Source organism: Melanaphis sacchari, unplaced genomic scaffold (genome assembly GCF_002803265.2).
Source record: "Melanaphis sacchari strain LSU unplaced genomic scaffold, SCAv2.0 Contig4_pilon_pilon, whole genome shotgun sequence".
Classification (NCBI taxonomy): Eukaryota; Metazoa; Arthropoda; class Insecta; order Hemiptera; family Aphididae; genus Melanaphis; species Melanaphis sacchari.
The window spans coordinates 11,204,949-11,224,480 of NW_020271335.1; the positions used below are offsets into that span (position 1 = coordinate 11,204,949).

At 30.7% G+C, this 19,532-nt stretch overlaps 2 protein-coding genes across 2 annotated transcripts in view; both read right to left on the reverse strand.

Annotated features, from left to right (window-relative positions):
- Window positions 1-9,454: 9,454 nt before the first annotated feature.
- Window positions 9,455-9,826, reverse strand: LOC112599238 (ell-associated factor Eaf-like). The gene has a single exon (XM_025346057.1). It carries the CDS (start codon window positions 9,824-9,826, stop codon window positions 9,455-9,457), a length of 372 nt encoding a protein of 123 aa, XP_025201842.1.
- Window positions 9,827-9,885: 59 nt separating this feature from the next.
- The window catches only part of LOC112599239 (pituitary homeobox homolog Ptx1-like), a 30,821-nt gene continuing 21,174 nt past the window's right edge, over window positions 9,886-19,532 (reverse strand). Inside the window, exons 5-6 of the mRNA XM_025346058.1 lie at window positions 11,686-11,874; window positions 9,886-10,338 (exon numbers count right to left, since the gene is read on the reverse strand). Coding sequence (XP_025201843.1) covers window positions 9,886-10,338; window positions 11,686-11,874 — 642 coding nt within the window. The remainder of the gene's footprint in view (window positions 10,339-11,685; window positions 11,875-19,532) is intronic.

A 19,532-nucleotide genomic window follows, 5' to 3' on the forward strand; every position in this document is an offset into this window, starting at 1 on the left:
TAACTCCTCAAAACTGTTTTGTTGCATATCATCTTTCGATATTATATCATCAGTCTCTCGCTACACCTAAACCATGTATGTGATAAAAATGTAAAAATAAATGAATCTATGACAAAAAATTTTAATGATAAAATCAGTTTTCAATAATAATACATCATAGACAATACATAAATAAATGTTTGGATTAATTACAATTTGGATTTTACACAATTAATAAGTTGTAAAATATCTTGTTATATTTTCAATTTTACTTGTAGTTTGAATTTTAATAAAAATATATCAGGACTTAAAATTAATTAATGTGTTTTACATATTTCATGATGATATGTATGTTAATATATTACAATATGTTTTGTCAATTTTGACGAGTCGAATACATAAAAATGTATTTTAATTAATTCGTGTAAAACGTTGACTTTCTGTTAGAAACCTACATGAACACAATAATATAAGTATTATGAGTTACATTCTGTATCTATTATAATTGTATCGTGTAATATATTATGTTTTCTACTACGAAATATAATTTACATATAATTGTTGTTTGTCTTTAGATATTAATTGTTATAATCTATAGTAAATTGAGATTGTTGTTAATAGTGAGTAAAACAAAACAAAATAACCAAACAAGCAATAATTATCGCAATTTTTTTTTAGGTGTGGTTAAATGTGTTATAAAAACGAGGTAAGAAAAAATGGGTCTTCAATAGATCCGTTCACGAAAAGAAAAATTTCATCGACAATAGTGATAATAATAATAATAACAATAATAATAATAACAAAAATCTCTTGGCAGAGTGTTGCGGTGCGAGCGAATTTACTTAAAACGAATGACGACCATTCTGCGGGACTACAGGCTTATGCTAAATCCTCTGTATCCTAAGACCTTCACTTATTCCGCGAAAGCCGTTTATTTTTTTCTTTGCACGTCCTGTCGCAGGTTTTAATATGTATATATATATGTAGACCTCCTCTCCCGTTTCATCGTTTTTTTTTTCATTTAGTTAATCGATTTGAAAACCGTAATACAAAAATGAAAAAAAAAACACGTCGATACCATAAAAAAAAAACAATAATGATAATCACAATAGTAATAATATAATGTATATACCCGCTAATTATTAAGTCACTGCCGTTTCGATGGGTATACGCATTATTATATATGTTTAATTGAAATCGGAGGCATTAAAAAATACGCACACGTCGACCGTTTAATATATGTACGACCGTGGGCTAATGATATTATAATAAAAAGGGTATACGGTTATATTATTCTGACGTATTTAATGTGCTGCCGGGGTGTTAAACAAAACGACGCGTCACCATTAATTCGTTATTAACGGTCGGGCGGCCCCTAATGAATAAGGGAGCGTGTATATATATATATATTTATACATAGGTATAGGTATATATTATAATACGCTGCGTGATCTAACACTAACTTATAACTTTAAGATAATGTACAGTTGAATGCGGTTTTGTGTACTTATTACGCATCTGAGTGTTACATAGTAATAATTTCAAATTATCGTCAAAACTAGGGGTGCTATGTTAACCACATAGTTTAACTTTAACATCTCCACCGGTTAGCTAGTTTCGCAAACTTAAAATTTAGAATATTTTTTCTTTTATGCGTGTAGATATGTATATCATTAATATAGTTTATATCACTATCTTATTGATTATAATTTAAAAAAAAAACAATATATCTTTTGCATTATACAAAGTTAAAAATCTACTTTAGATAACTGATAACTATAAATCTCAAACTTGACTTTTGATTCAACTCTTTTATGAGTTATGACACATTAAAATTAAAAACTATGCACTATAAAATAGCAAAACCTATAGTTTAAATATGCGATTTGCACGTTACCATAAAATACTTATAATTAAAAACACTCATGTCCTACACGATTAGGTCGTAATATAATCCCAACAAAGAATGTTCCAGAAGAAAAGAGGTTCACTTCATTTACCGAGGTATACCGGAGCTAGTTATATGAATACAATTCAAGAAATCTATAACAAAAAATTAATTTTATACAAAAATTGTAAATTATAAAGAGCAAATAGTATGATATATCCATTAATTATTTCTATAATCTCTAAATGTTTACAACGAGTAAATCCTTAGAAAATATAATAATCGACATTTTTTTTTTGTTCGCAAAAGCTAGTAATACTCACATTTTTTCTAAATGAAAATTATAATTAATAAAAAAAATTATACTAATATGTATAGAATGGTCAATTATACACGGGGTAATTAGGTAACTAAGTATAATATTCGCTTCTCTTTTTTAATAATAATTCGGAGATTATTCATTTCAAATTTTGTTTGGATAAGTACGTTGTATTAACAAACAAATAATCTGCTAAATATTGTAAAGTATAACCGGGTGGTTCTCATTTAAACAACAGCAATTTTTTCGTCATAGAATACACTTCTTAAACGGTACTTATAACTAATTTTAGTAATTCAAAAATATAGCCTTTAAATACATTCAGAATTTAAAAATATGTCTGGTTTTTAATAATTTCATATTATACAAAAAAAGAGGTGAGCATGTTTAATGAATCACTGTAAGTAAGTATAATAAGCCTACGATAAAAGAAGTACAAATGTAGGTTTAATATTACGTAACATTAACTACTCGAATTTATTTTATATGCGTTACAATCTATGATAAACAATATTATAATGGCTGTATGATTGGATCTGCTACAATCATAAATATAAAACTGTGTACCAGAACAATGATTTAACTATATAAGCCTTTTATATTTTTTTAAAAATAAATTGTTATCATATTTATTAAATTGTTAATATGATCTACAAGATAGTATAAGCATTATTATTATTATATTTGCCATGGTTTACAGAAATAAATATTCATACAGGAAAAATAAACCTCATAAATAAATATATATAACTGAATATTCGTAAAATTGTTTATACAATTTCCATTAGATATATCATTTGTCCTGTTTATTATAATTACCATAATTATTGTTTTTTGACATAAAATAATCTATATGAACTTTGACGCTAATAGTAAAAACAAATATAATACTATTTATTTTATATTTCATTTACGTTTTAATATTTATTAATTTTTTGAGCTAAGACTAATTTATATTTATATTGAACACTATTGTTTGTTTTGCCTCCTTTTAAAATATTAACCATAGCTGTCGTCCGAGTCGAGTCGTCTGACCTATATAAGTATATTGTATGTTTTAACTTCGTCGTTTCGTACGATACACTGAGTACGACGAGCATAATGTAATCATATTTTATTATTATTCTGTAGTAAATTCGAGATCCCGGAAAAGTCATCAAGTGCTCAGAATATATTCATTATACTTGTATATTATATGTAAGATAGTAGGACAAATATCTAAATTAATTTTTTTATAGCATGCCTGCATTACGATGTTAAAATAATATATGTAATCGCCGTATATTATTATCGGTCACGATGATTTGCATAGATACCCAAACGTCTATTTTGAGTCATCGGTGCTTGCAGACTAAAATGAGAACGTATTTTAAATAAGTTTTTGTGTCTTGACTATATAAATTTATTGTTTTCCTCGTTCATTTTTAAAAGTATCACCATCACGGTCGTTTTGAATTATTGATCTAGGGATCAGTAATTCATATAACATTATAAACATTTGTTGATATTTGAAAATTTTTAAATGCATAATATTGAAATTATATACACATTATTATATACAAAATAAGTGAATTAAAAAATACACGTTTTAATAATAGTTTAGTTCTTTTACGCATTATTACTAGTTAATTAACTTTTTAGTTTTTAATCAAATTGCATTACTGTATCTACAATCTATACTAAACAATCTATTAAACCTATTAAAGTAATACCAGCTATTGTATTATTAAAATGCAAATAATACACTTGAACAAAAAATTACAATGAAAAATGGTCTGAAAATAATATGTATTACGTAGTAACAGTGTATAATATTAATATATTATGCATTTGAAAAACATAAAATATATTACCCGAGTTTCAAAGATTACAGTATATTGTATACAATATTGCAGTTCTGCGTTATAACGTTCGTGCGTAAGTATTATTTCTAGTTTACACGTAGTTATAATAATAACAATACGTGTGCGGATACGTATTCCGGTATTCGTATCGTATATCGTATTATAACTTCCAAGTTGACAAATTGTGAGCCACTGTATTAACGCACTGCTGCACTTGTATCACTGTCTCACTTTCTGGCTGTCTCTTTCTCTCTCTCTCTCTCTATATATATATATATATTTGTTTATATAATATTATATAAATTATATATTTTAGGACGAATTGCATTTTTACAATAGTATGCGAGCACTCTGTTTCTTCTGTGTAATATCGTTTTATACTCGAGGCATCTGTTGACTGTTTATAAACCGTGCTGTGTAATTAATATAACTAAAAATGTATTTAGATAGAAACTAGTTAGAAAATAGTTCACTTATAAATTATCTAGATAACAGTATAGTATTACTTTTATATACATGAAAAAAAAAAATTAATAATCATATTTTCATTTTTATTATAATTTATCGATATTTTTTAAGAAAAATTATATTTATCAAATGAATTTAATTTATATTAAATAATAATATAATTTTTCAATGACAATTTTATATATTATATACTAGATAAGTACATATGGTAAATATTTAAAATTACATGCTATAAATTATAATGGTATAGTTGTAATGAATTTTCGAGAATCGAGATAGGTTTGTGACACTTGAAAAACTATATTATTTTCCAGATGCGTGGTGATCGTGATTGTTAAGAGTTGGTTTCCCAATTTCTTTAACGGACATTCGGACGAGTAGGTTAAATGTTTAAAAACTTGATTTTATGAAGCTAATTGATTATATTTAACTTAATCATGTCATTTTAAATGTATTTATGTATAGTGTACACATGGCTTATACATTACTATTCAAATATACATATCTAATAAAATAATTATTAAATAAGAGCAAAATGTTTTAACATTGTATCATTGTGTAACAAATAGGTAGATATCAAATGCATACGATAACACATATTTTTTTTGTTAATTTCTTCCAAAACACTGAACACTATAATTATCATAATCATGGGCACTTTTATAGCAGTTAAATATCTATAATTATTCATTAAATATATTAGCTAATAATCAAACCATTCAAATCAAACTTAATACATATTATATATCCTATATATGCGTGGGCACATATTCAAGCAAGTTTATTAAAAATGTTATAATATAAGTTATATTTTATTCAGTTAAATATAATAAAGTTAATGAAAAAATAGAGCCGAGGTTTCAGCCTTTCCAAATTGACACCACGGTATTGCAAAACGCGTTCACAAGCTTTTGTTTATATTGTGTTTCTAATTTAAATAATTATCGTTTTGCGTTTGATGACGATTCTTTATTTAATAAATGATTTCATCAGAGCTAGCGACTAAATCACAAATCACGACTTAGTCGATTGGTCACATAGTTATATGCGCATATTAGCATATTATATACCTACCTTTATGTCAATTGATACCTACTTCGTTTTCAACATTCGACATATTGATGTGTGCAGTTTATTCATTGACGTAATACGCTTTTTCGTTTGTTCGGGTTTCGATATTTGTTCGTATTAACTACGATATACGTATTCCACCGTATTTTTTGTGTTCCTATACATATAATATAATCTATTTGATCAGTTGATAAAACAAAACCGGAAAAAAAAATCATAATAACACGTTTAAATGTTTAATAACTGTATATTATTATATAAGTGAAATTTTTTATTTCATATAAACATGCGATAATATTACGTATAACGAGCGTATTACCTTTATTACATTTATTAACACGTCCGTTGTTATATTTTTATAAATCACACGTTCTAATGTATTTCATGTGTACATAAACATATACATATAATAATAAGACTACAATGCTGTTTAAATAAAAAAACCACTAGATATTATACTCTATTGGATATTATCTATTATGTAATATATATTTATGCTTATTTTGGGGAATTGCCTGTATAAGCTATACAAGTATTGCTGTATAATATATTTCGGATATGCAAAAACTGTAACGTTATCCGTTTTATCATTCCGCACGACATTTTATGCACATATAAAACCGACATAGAACAAACGCGTCGTATATATAATATATAGTACTGTAGCGCATTTCCGTATTGTAGTCAACGCGTTTATAACACACATACACACACACACACATATATATTATTATGTTATATAAAATAATATGATAAGAAAAATAAAGAAAAATAGCGAAGCTTCTTGTTTTTGTCGCATTCGCATTTTTCGATACATAAAATATCGTACTGTGTAATATATTATTGTTATTACGTATGGTGGAATCTATTATAGATATATGGTATTAGATGTGCACTGCTCGAGGTTTGCATATGGATTCGATCGTATTGCCGAAAGTGTTTTCATAATAATTTGAGCGTCGAACCCGTTTTCCGTTGTGCCAAGCCGCCGACCATATCCGATCATATTTTTATTATACATAAACACGATGCACATATCAATATATATATATATAAATTTCATATTTATTTCAATAATGTATGTTATTCGAACGTATTACGCGTAAACACAAACACATAACATACATGGCATAGTTTATGGTATAATGCATATAGATACAACGAATATTGCACAACAATAGGAATCCAAGTCGCGTGGAGGATTAGGTGAATAATAATAATAATAATAATAACATTATGACGGTCTTAGGATTTCAATATCGTGGTACACATAATATATTGTGATATACATATATGTGTATATACTATAATATATATACATACATACATTTATATTATATTTTATGACGTATATATGTTGTATACGCGCATGGCGTTCATTCGAGCCAATATTGATGCAAGTAATATTGCATTACATTTCGAATAACAACGTAGGTACTTCAGTACTTGATACATATGTCATACTATGTCGTATGATTTACATCAATACATTGAGAATAGACAAAACTAGGATTAAAATTATGGTTACTAAAGACTCGGAGGAGTGGTGGTTAGCGTCGTTGTAGTCCCATCGAAAAATTAATACAAACAATAAAATAACAAGTCGTTTAATTTATACAAAAACACCCCACCAAGAGCTTAAAACTGTAAGAAATAAAGGATAAGAGGACTATTATAAATTATAATTTAAATACCTAGTACTCCTTCCTACCATCATAGTCGACCTAATGATGATATATGTAGTATGGTGTGTATATTATAATACTCACGGATATTGTGTACGCTGCAGCCGATGAAAATAGTCGAATACGTGTTCCGTTTCAAAAAAAACAAAAATTATTATGTTTGTATTTCTTCAACACTCATTATTATTACAGTAAAATATAGAACAAAAAGAAAAAAAAATGTATAAATTCACCTAACTACACGAATAATGTAATAATAATTATTTAGTAGTATTTTTTTTTTTTTTAATATATTAAATATAAAATACACGTTACACAAAACGGTTATACAGGGCGTATGTGGAAATAATATTATTATTCTATACACGATGTTATTGATTAAAATAATAATAATAAAAAAACTTATACACAATATTGGTAAATCACTATAAATTGAACGACCCTAAAATTGTTATTGACTTTAAAATTATTTTAGAAATACATTTATTACACAAGAACGAAAAAGAAATCATGTAGGTACACATATTTCCTTAAAAATAATAAAACATTGTCACAAGCTTTAATGGTTTTGACTTATCAAATTTACCTATTTATTATAGTCTGCTTATATACACATCGGATTAATCGACAACGTTTCTATTCAAACATATTTATTACCGCCGTAATTTTTTACAATCCAAAAATTTAACAATTCTACGAATTTCGCGTAAATGATAAAAAAATTTTTTGATTGTTGTGAATACAAGTATTACATATTACGTATATTATAGTAAATTATTTTTTTGATGTTGCGTATGAATGATTTCTCAAATAAAATTATGTTTTTATACTATTATAATACATATTATTTCAAGAAATATCCAGCTCATGGAATATCTTGACGGTTTGATGGAATAATTATAATTCTGTCTTCTGAGATCTAGTTTTAAAACCGTGTGTCAAGATTTGTACAAATATAACGCCGCTTTGTACGTATAGGTACTTGATTCAGCAAAACATAAAAATAATCAATATTTTCCAACAGCATTGAAAAATAATTTGATGTTCGGAGATGGTCAATGTTTTTGCAACCGAAGCCGCGCGCGAATTTTTTTAACACGCCTCCACCCATCTCTACCGCACGTGAGTGAGTTGGTATGTATTTTACAAAACGAACACACGTAATTTATTATAATATATTGGACTAGACAAATGGTTCCATTATTGCCATAAAAATATTCGTTAAATATAATAAATATATAGTCAAAAATTATGTTCAAATGCATAATGTGAGTATCGTATACACGCTGTACAAAATACGCATAACATACCGTTTTTACACGAAACAATTAATAATAGTAATAGTAATAATAATGATAATATGTCCGACGGATATATATGTTTATATAATAATATGATAGACTTATATAATATATGTTCATTTAGTACACGATTGGTTGGAGCGTAGGATAAAAAATTTAATATTACAATATACATTGTAACTCGTTGAGATTTGGGGGCTGCGGAGTTTTGGGCTGAATAGTCGAGTGGACCGTCGTTGGCGTCGTTTTCTCGCAATACGCATCTTAAACATACACGGCGCGAACGGCGATCCACTGTGTACGAATATGACGGGTTAGTAAAAAATCGATCGACAAATAGGATAGGTACCAGAAGGGTGGGTGTAGCGACGGGCTGTGTGGGTGCGAGAAGCGAAATGAACATACCTAACGCGATACGGCCATGCATTTTTGAAATAATGGGGCTTGCTCCGCAAGAGTATACGTAAAGTCGCATAAAAAAAAAATAAAATAAATTGTAAAACTTAATGTCTGTCGTTCAAACGTCGAAGATGTTTCGATTTTCCGATAGGCCCATATATATATATGTATATGTATATACATGATAAAATACACATTAATCGTTTCTGTTTGGCGGGGTAAAAGAGATAAGAGGCGTTTAGAGGACAGGACGAAAGGGTAAGAGGAGACGGCGGCAGTATGTACAATTCACACGATATATTATGTACAAAACACGTAAATTATTTACACTTAAATACTGTACAGGGTGCAGGGTTTTCCGGTTTTCTTGGGTGTTAACCACGCGGGAAATCGGTCGTGACACACCCTTTACTTATATATATATATATATATTATACGCTTATATACACAATACAAAACACATACAAACGATGATGACGGCGACGCGCGCAGACGATCGATTAAAGCATGGCCACGGTGGTCGCGTGCATTTGCGTCAATTCGGCGTGTGGCTTGACGGACCGGCCACCGCCGTCCACCTGCAGCTGTTGTTGCTGCGGTTGTTGTTGTTGTTGGTGCTGCTGCTGCTGCTGCTGGTGATGGTGATGGTGGTGTGGTTGTTGTTGTTGCTGCTGCTGCTGGTGGTGATGATGATGATGGTGGTGATGAAGTTGATCTACAGTTAGATTGTCAACGCCCGTGTCCACCTCTTCGCCGTCGTCGTCGTCGTCGTCGTCGTCGTCGTCATCGTCACCGTCACCGTCGAGTTCGGTCACCGCGGTCGTTCCCGTCGGCACCGCCTGCTGCAGACGCACCGCCGTCCCGTCGTCCATTTCCTTTGAACGTCCACAGGCTTCAATCTGTACCGGACGCCTCCGTCCGCCGTTCCGCTTCAGACCGGCGTCCGGGCCTTCGCTGCCGGAATTTCGCCGCCGCCGCCACCGCCGCCCGCGCCTTGTCCGCCGCCGTACTGTTGTTGACACGACGACGACGACGACGACCGGTTGCCGCCGTTGGCCTGCGCCTGCTGCAGTGAACCCGGCGAACCTGCGGGCTGATAACCGCCGAACCCGGACGCGTGTTGCTTGGCCTTGAGCCGGAGGCTGGCGATGCTGCTGGACATGACGTTGCACGGCTCGGCCGGCCGGTGGTGGTACACCGAGTACGGCGTTGTGGGCGGGCAGTACGGTGGCCCGTTCTGCGGCGCGGGCGTCGGCAGCATGGACCCGGCCGCCGAAGTGGCCGCGTTGAAGCAGTTGACCGGCGCCTGGTGGTGATGATGGTTCACCGTGCCCAGCGGGTTCACCGACCACGGGAACGTCTTCGATCCCAACGGGCTCGGCACCTGCACGATACGTCCACACGTTACATGACATTTTATTTTTATTGTACGTATAAATGCCTACAAATACTTTAAGTTATTACTTATAATGTGTGTGATGCATAAACACAATTATCAAACGATAACGGTCATCGTATCGATATTCCATAAAAATAGACCTAGCTACAAACACAAAGACACTCACTCGATACTAAATCGATCACAAAACAAATGAAGTATCTTATGGAAAAAAAAAAAATGAAATAAATTACCTACTGCTTTCAAACAAATTAAGAAGTATAAGATTTTCTATCGTGAAATGGAAAATAAAAGATCAAATGATAACAATCACTCTAGTCAGAATAGGGAAATACGAATCCAACCCTCTCTTTTCTAATCATCAATGAACCTCCCTTAAAACGTGCTGACACGTGTAAGTAAAACGTTACAGTAAATTACATTGTGACTAAATCCCTGATATACACGGAAATACGAAAAACGAATCCTTATTATCCAAGTCTCACTCCGATACGCACTTCACAAAAAAAACTTGGAATCAATACAATTTATTTTCCTGTAATATGAACTTAAGTCAAAAACTGTGCATAATGTAATTTTGTTTTATTCATAATCTGTTTATCTAATCTAAAAGTAAGCCAATAACCATCAGTATATAGCCTTTTAATGGATGATTAAAAATAATAATAATTGGATCTGCAGAGCGATTGCCACGTAGAAATATGAGTGTAATGTGCATTTAAGCCAATTTTAATTTACGATTATTTGGTATTTGGCGACTGTAAGAATTGTGTATCGGCGATGATAGGTTTTAATATCTACATATTATACTATGCATTCGATACCAAGACAAAATTATTTTAAAAATAAACAATATTTTTAATTCTTTTACATTGCCATTTAATCTGAAATATATTTATGATTAAAGAAATAAGATAATTTTTTTAAATTTATTTTGAATTTAATAAAATTGCTTTAACAAAATTGAAATATTATGTTCATAGTAAGTATACCCATATAGTATATTAAAATGAGAGGGAAAATATATTTTAAAAACTGGCCAAACACATTCCTGTAAATTAGGCACTGAAATAGAAATTTGATGATATTATGTAACTTGCAAAAAATAAAAATTTTAAATTTTGTAGGAACTTAAGAAATAAAAATGTGATACATAAAGTAGCAGAGAAAAAACACAAATGCATTACCACGTAAAATATCTGATCGTCGTACATACTAATGATCATTTTTTTGTACTTCGGACGTTTACTTACTATAATACTCGTATGATAATATGATGATGTGATAAAATTTATATTCTATATAATCTATTATGTTTATATAAAATCTCACCTTGGTCGCCCAATTATTGTACGACGTGTAAGCTGTACTGTACAAAGAGTCGGTGTCAGTAAATGGTTGCATGAGACCATTGAATTGCGTTCCAAACCCGTTCTTAAAGTCCACGGCCGCAGCCGCTGCGGCGTTCATCGCATTTCTTTCGCGTTTCCGCCATTTGGCTCTCCGGTTTTTGAACCATACCTGTGTACCATAAAAATATTTTTAATGAGTTTATATTATAGTATATTATGCAATCGTATAATTTTATTTTTATTTTTTTAATAAACAATTCATAGAAATTAGTATATTTTAAAATAATGCCTTTTCTAAATTATTTTAGACTTTAGTTTTCATAAACTATAAAAAATGATTTTTACGCCGGTATTTCTTATTATAAAGAAATTTTTACGGAAAGATGTACGACTTCCCAATATAAGTATCTAATTGTACCTACATCAGAAGGTGTATGTGAATGTACATAAGTATTTCACTTTATTCCATACGACCAGCATAAAATGTATGTACTTTGCAAGACGTTAAAATAATAGAATTTTGACTTTAGGAAAGGGAATATTATGCACTACAACGATATTCAAATGGTTTATATTCATTATTTAATTTCATTATAATTATTTTAAAATTCAAATTGAAAATAAACCTGATCAAGACGTCAAATTAGCATATTTTTACGAATCGAAAACTAGTTCAATCCCCGCAGTGCGGCTGTACAAAAGTGTAAGCGGGCCTTATTTATTATACTTAAAATAAAAAATAATTTAACTGACGCGCGTTTATTATTTTTATCTGTCTACCATACGGTTTCCATCTCTGACGGAGTTGAGGGATAAAACAAATTACAATAAAAACACGACGCGCTCGACTAATAATGGCTTTGATTTATTCTACCGTGTGTATAACACTTGTATATAAATTTTATGTCGGAATCGTTGTTTCCGTGTATAAGATACGCGCGATTATCATACACTCAAGGGGTGCAGTTAACCGTACAACGATATAATAATAAACGATGTGCGTGATAGATTATGCAATACCCTCGCGCACAATAAAACTCGGTAGCTAAAAGATTTCACTAAGAAAATGTGTTTATTTTATGGCCGGTTCAACAGGTGTAAACGAAAATATGCTGTATTAAAATATGCTAACACCACCATGGTTGTCGCTATGTATATCTAATATATAAATATATAATAAATTAGGTACAAACAATTCGTCGACCGGAATATGTTTAGGAATAGACGAATAGAGTGTATATATACCTACTATGATGCATAATATCGTATATTGATTAACAACAAAAAAATGTTTGTAAGTATTCATTTATCTTTCTATTTTTTTTACTTATAATTACAGTTTCCACAATTATCCTCTGTATTTAGTTTCGTATAGTTAGAGATTCTCGGATAAAGGAAATCTTGAACAATAGCATCACTTAGAAAATGCGTATTTTTAAAAAAATTACGAAAATCTAAAATACTTATATAATTAAGTTTTTCCAAAGATCGACAAATATTCGAAATATATTGTGTTTCTGTGATGTGTTATAAAAATGTCGATTTAAAAAATAATATTAATTAAGTGGTATTGCCGTGATAATAGCTTTATATTATTAGAAGTAGTGAAATAAATAATTATATTATACTATAATATAGTAAAAATATAAGTTTGGTCACCGCCGGTCCCAATATAATACAATATAATATGATGTGGACATTTTTTTTTTTTGCGTTTCGGCCAGATGGTGATACGTATATAGGGTGGGGGGGGGGGTCGAAATCCAGACGCAGTCGGTAGTCTCTATTGTGTGATATATAGTGAGTCGCGGCGCGATCTGCGCGCCTTAAAGTATTCGCGGGGCACATCATCACGATGTTATTATGCGCCTATGATACGCACGCGATACCGCGGTGTTTTGGGAATCTTTTTGCGTGCTCGGCGCGGGAAAAAGGGCGCTCCGGATCCGTCGTTATGCTTCCGCCTCCTGCTGCACCGCGCACCGTCACGACGACGGCGACGGCACGTCATTAATCTTGGACCTGATGGGCCGGCCGTAACGCGCTCGCGGATACCGCAGCCAACGCCGCGGAAGGATGGGACCGCAGAGCGGCGATGCTACAGCCACAGCATCCGACGACGACGGTAAATAACGAGCCTCCGACGGGCGCCCGGCGTTGTCAGCATCAATCAGAAAGCTCGTTAATCTTTATTACCTCTCCGCCGCGCACTCACGACCACGCATATAATATATATATATATATATATATATATATATATATATAATGATGTATAGATGACGACGGCGTGATGATGGGTGGTCGCAGGGTGGTTGAGCGTCGGGTACACCCCGCGTCCGCCGCAGTGGTGAATACTCCCGTCCAATACATATATAGTATATATTATCATGTAATATTATCTATCATGAGGTTGATAATATATATGTATATATAATATATTATATTATGATTATTAGAAATAACATTTTTTATGATGTACACGAAGTGATCGAAGTGAACGCGATGAGTTCACGTGGCATTACGTCAAAATATTCCACGACAAATAAATCATATTATTATGATCACAATAACATAACGCAAAAATTATTGTCCAGGATATTTTTAGTAATTTAAACCCTGTCGAACATTAACATTCCATGTAAATTCTACACGTCATCAGTTCTGTATATTATGTAAATAAATAAATATGTCGTATAAATCAGTGCCGTAATCACGAGAGGATTTTGGGTGTCATATCCACCTGCAGTTCTCCACCCATGACATTTTTTTTTTTTTAAAAGACTAGCACATATCACATTTATGTACCTATATACATTCCCAAAACTATAGTATACTTTATAAAAGTAATTTAAGAAAACTTGAATCTCTAAATACAAGCCACATAAATATATTATATTGTATTGCGGGGTGCGAAAATCATCCATTGAGAGGTCGAATATTATTTTATCGTGAAGCAATGACGCACATCAGCTGCAACATTGTATATTATATAATTTATAATAAATATATATTCAGTGAACTATCTATATAGAGGACAGCTGTGGAGAATTAAAAAATGTCCATTATTGAGAAAACATCTAGATACATAGTGGACATTTGTGAGAAATTACTAAATGTCCATTATGGGTAGACGCTATAAAGAATCAGTTATACATAAACACACACACACACACACACACACATATATATATATATATATATATATATATACATTGAAATTGGTATGTATTGAAATATTTATTTATTATTTATTATATTATATAATATGTATGCAGTAAAAAGTCGGTATAAAAAATTTTGTAAACATTTTAACGTAGGTACGTATTCACATAATGTGCAGCTACATTTGATGACTGAACACATAACCAAACCGTTTGTCATTTTTCGAATAGGAAAATCTTTAAGATAAGATAAAAATATATGAATGAAATGTATAAAAGATAAACATAGTATTTTTATTACTTAAACACTTTTGATTGTGTCCATTTTTGAGAGCTAATTTTTAATTTTGGTATCAGTTTTTAGTATTCACGTCCACTATTAAGAGGTTATAACTTATAACTCCTATTATGTGCATACATTTTTTCTGGGGAGTTTAAAAGTGTTCATTATTGAGAAGAGTTTATTAACTATTGAGAGATGCCCATTTTAGAGGTTTCACAGTTTATATATATGCAATGATAATAATAACTAAGTATTTATTTATATATGTTTAAAATTTACAATCAAACTATGTATGACTATCATAAATTTGTAATAATAATTATGAAAAAATATACATAATTTGTTTTACTTGAAATAACAGTACTAGTAGTACTACAGACTGTCCACCATATTGCAGAGTGTCGTTACTATTTCCATAATATATACAGATATACTATAGTATCAACTGTCAGCATTTTTTATTTTTTCTATGTAACTGTATAAAACGTCCAACAACCAAACAATGTATGGCAGAACAGCGGTTACCTATACTTTCCCCTTTTGTTTTTGTTATCCACGATTATTTAAAAATTTATCATACAATTGTTACTTTGACCTCCTAAAATACCAGCCTAATCAAAATTGTTTTTCCAAAAATCACCATTAAAGCTTAATATTAAAACATATTAACCTATTATTCATTACTATTATAACTTACTGCTACCAAAAATTATGTCACAGAAAAAAAACCACATAGTTGTAAGATCAATAAGGTATACGTTCTTCGCTCCGCTTAGAATCTCAAACATAGATACATATAGATATAAAATAAAACTGTAGATGCGCTATCTTCTGTGTAGAGGATCACCGAGTAGCTAGTATTATTAAATAATATACATAATATATTATTCACAATCCGCATAGTAGACCGAACTTTTCGGTTCGTTTTAAATTTACGATCGCGTATAGTTAAATAATATGACGATACATTTTCATTGTTATTATGTATATTTGCCTCCCGTCGATATGGGCAATTTTTCATTACATCGGATTACACGAGTCAATAACATATCGTGAGGAATAGTAATATCAAACGGTATTTATCGTAATGTACGTACGGCGCGGCGGGTATAATGCGTTAATTTAAACGGATTTAGCGTATTAATGCGCGCGCGGAATATAAATAATAATATACACACACAATAAATATATAAATAACAATGTAACGCGCGTGTGTACACATAAATGCCGGCACGTGTACATATATAATAATACTAGTATATAGGGGGTGAGGGACACGGAATATATAGTAAAGAGAAATAAAATATCGGAAAACCGATTGTAATAACGTTCGGCAGATCGGTGGTTAGTATAAAATATATGCACATATTATAATATTATACATATATATATATATACATACATACAGTACACGTTTTAAAATCTCGTCAGGTCATAAATTGATTCTTTTACTGTCTCGGGGGGTGAGAGGGACCACGGCTAGAGCACATCCCTCACGATATACAGAGTGATTCACCCAGTGTGCTTAAACCCTTTTTCTATTATTAAATACTCGTATAGTGTAGTCATTTAAAATCAGATTTTTGAAATTTTCAAGTATACTTTAAGACAACATTTTAAAATTCTTGATATTTTGTTATAAGGAGTGTCTTATGGAGATACAATCTTCTGTTTTTCAAATGAAAACTTCCATTTTCTACTGTAAATTATTTCGTGAACAATTTTCATGTTATTATATAAAAACCAAAATTGAGTTTTTAAATTAATTACATTTATGGAGGTACTATAGGTAATAGATCCGTGATAATATAATAATTTTAGTAATTATGTAAATTAATCTATCAAAATTTAAAATTTGTAAAATTGAACCTAGAATATAATAAATAATAGATCCAATTATATTACATGATTAGGATTTAAGTATTTGTAAAACCAATTTTAAGGACTATATATTTAGTGTTAATATTATAAAAACTAAAAAACTTTTTGTTGGAATTTTAAATAAGGTAGGTACATAAAATTTATCAAAAAATATATCCACTAAATTGTTTAAGAAAAAAAAGAGAAGTTCTTATTTGTAAAATAGAAATAATTTTGATTTTTATATTATAAAAATTCAAAAAATTCAAAAAAATACAAAATTTAATAAATAAATGACCTTGTTAGGTGAACCACTCTGTACATTAAATTATTTACCGACGGGAACACTGTACGATGGAATATAATATGTATACTAGCGTACACATGCACATATGTGTATACAGTGCATTCATTATACGTTTGTTTGTGTGTGTGTATATGTGTAAGCCAGTGCCGCAGAGTGCTGATCGATTAACAACGGCCGAGTAATCCGCGGTGGAGCGCGCGCGCGTCCAGCGAGGTGCACGCCTCGGTTTTCGTCGACGCACGAAACCGGGGCGACCGACCGTAAATAATAAAATATTATTTTATCCACAGTGTCATTAAAAGTTATTATTACGATTTTATTATTATTGGTAATTTCAGGACCCGAGACGTAGATTTATTTAATCGATTTAAATTAAAAAAAAAAAAAAAAAATCGAAAATTGCCTTAGAAAAATAAATCTTATAATGCACTAAAATTTAAACATTTATATATTCGTTTGATTGTATTCGGTTAATTATTAACAATTTCAAATCACAAGATAATTTAACTATTAAAGCGGCCAATATAGATCATTTTGATGTAAAGTATTTATTTGATAGTGTTTTCCGATAACCGTTTCACAAAAAGTCACTCATAATAATAGAGTAAAAATAAAAAATATAAATTTTATTACTCGTGTGTAATAAATATTTATTTCATAAAAAGCTCGATTATACTACATAAATGCAATATAAATATTGTACATTTTTACAAAAGAATAATTTTTAACTCAGAATTCACGTGGTATGTTTTTTTCTATGACATCTAACTACGCGCACCTAATTAACGATGACATAGATACAAGAAAAATATTCTACAATACAATTCTTACGAAATGTACTTTTCTATGATTATTTTATTTGGTACCTATACATTATAAATAATATTATTCTGCGCATATTTATAATTTAATAATATTATATTTCGGGTGTAAGCATATACCAGGCTCTAGAGAATAATTTATTCAAATAACGCAATACCTATATAATGTATAATAATTTGCAAAAATAATAATTGAATAACTTGCTATATTTGATATTGATATATAACACCTATTTTATAACTTCAAATAGAAGTATAAATATAGTATAGTATTTCGTGTATATCTATTTGGCATGTCAACTTAGATCAGTCATTCAGTCAGATCGAAATCCTTTATACTATATTACAAATAATATAACAGACATAACGTAGATACCTACTTTTTAATATAAACAGATCTTTTAAAAATTATTTAATAATAACCACTACAGGTTCTAATAATTTTGATCAAATTTAGTTTTAAAATAATAAAATATATAGTAGAAAACTTACATTATTTCTGTCAGTGAAACATTAAAACAGTTTTATAGATATAGAAGTCACTATAAATGTTACGTTTATTGTTAAAGGTAAAATAAACATTTTCTTGCTATAGATTCTAACAAAATGACTTATTTGCTTAAGAAGAATTTGTTTAAATTCTGAATAAAAAAAAAAAAAAAAAAAATTGAAAATTGTATAGATAATTAAGCTTTGTTTAATATTTTCAAATAAAAAAAAATAACAACCACTTCTCTGAGAATCTTATAAATATTTTAATGTTAATACTTGTAAAAATGTTTACTTGGTTTTCTTTTTACTGTAAAGGGAATAGTAATACTGTTTTGATAACTTTGATAACTAAAGATACGAGCGGGATTCAGTCTTTGGAAATCGCAGGGTGGCGAAATCGATTCAATAATATAATGTGGATTTCTGGGTGCAATAAAACAACGGTTATTGTATAGAATATATATACAGAGGGTTTGTCCTCGTGTTTTATTGTGTTTCGGGAACTTAAGCATATGATCCTACAGGATGGTGGGGCGTCAATATGGCGGGAAGGGGGTGGCAGTGCTTCCGTGAATACCAATAAAATCGGCACCCCCGTGGAGGAAAGAGAGAGAGAGAGAGAGAGTCAAAGAGATAGGGGAAAGAGAACTGAATCCGACTTAATTGAACTTGTCCGCGACCATAAGCGAAGTCATTCGTCAAAACCAAAACTTGCAGTCGAACCCCTAGGCCACGCGACCTTCACAGCTATTCTAATCCGCGAGCTCCCTGTCCGTGTGGTAATCCCGTGTGTGCTTTGATTACTGCACATACCACTGTGGATTTCCCTTTGTCCACTGTGTCCCTTTCGTCGCATCTCAAGTATCTTCTCGGCGAAAAACAGGAGACCTAATATTGGTTTTT

Coding starts and splice junctions, on each gene's coding strand:
- LOC112599238 (XM_025346057.1), bottom strand. CDS start 9,826: ATGGACGACGGGACGGCGGTGCGTCTGCAGCAGGCGGTGCCGACGGGA.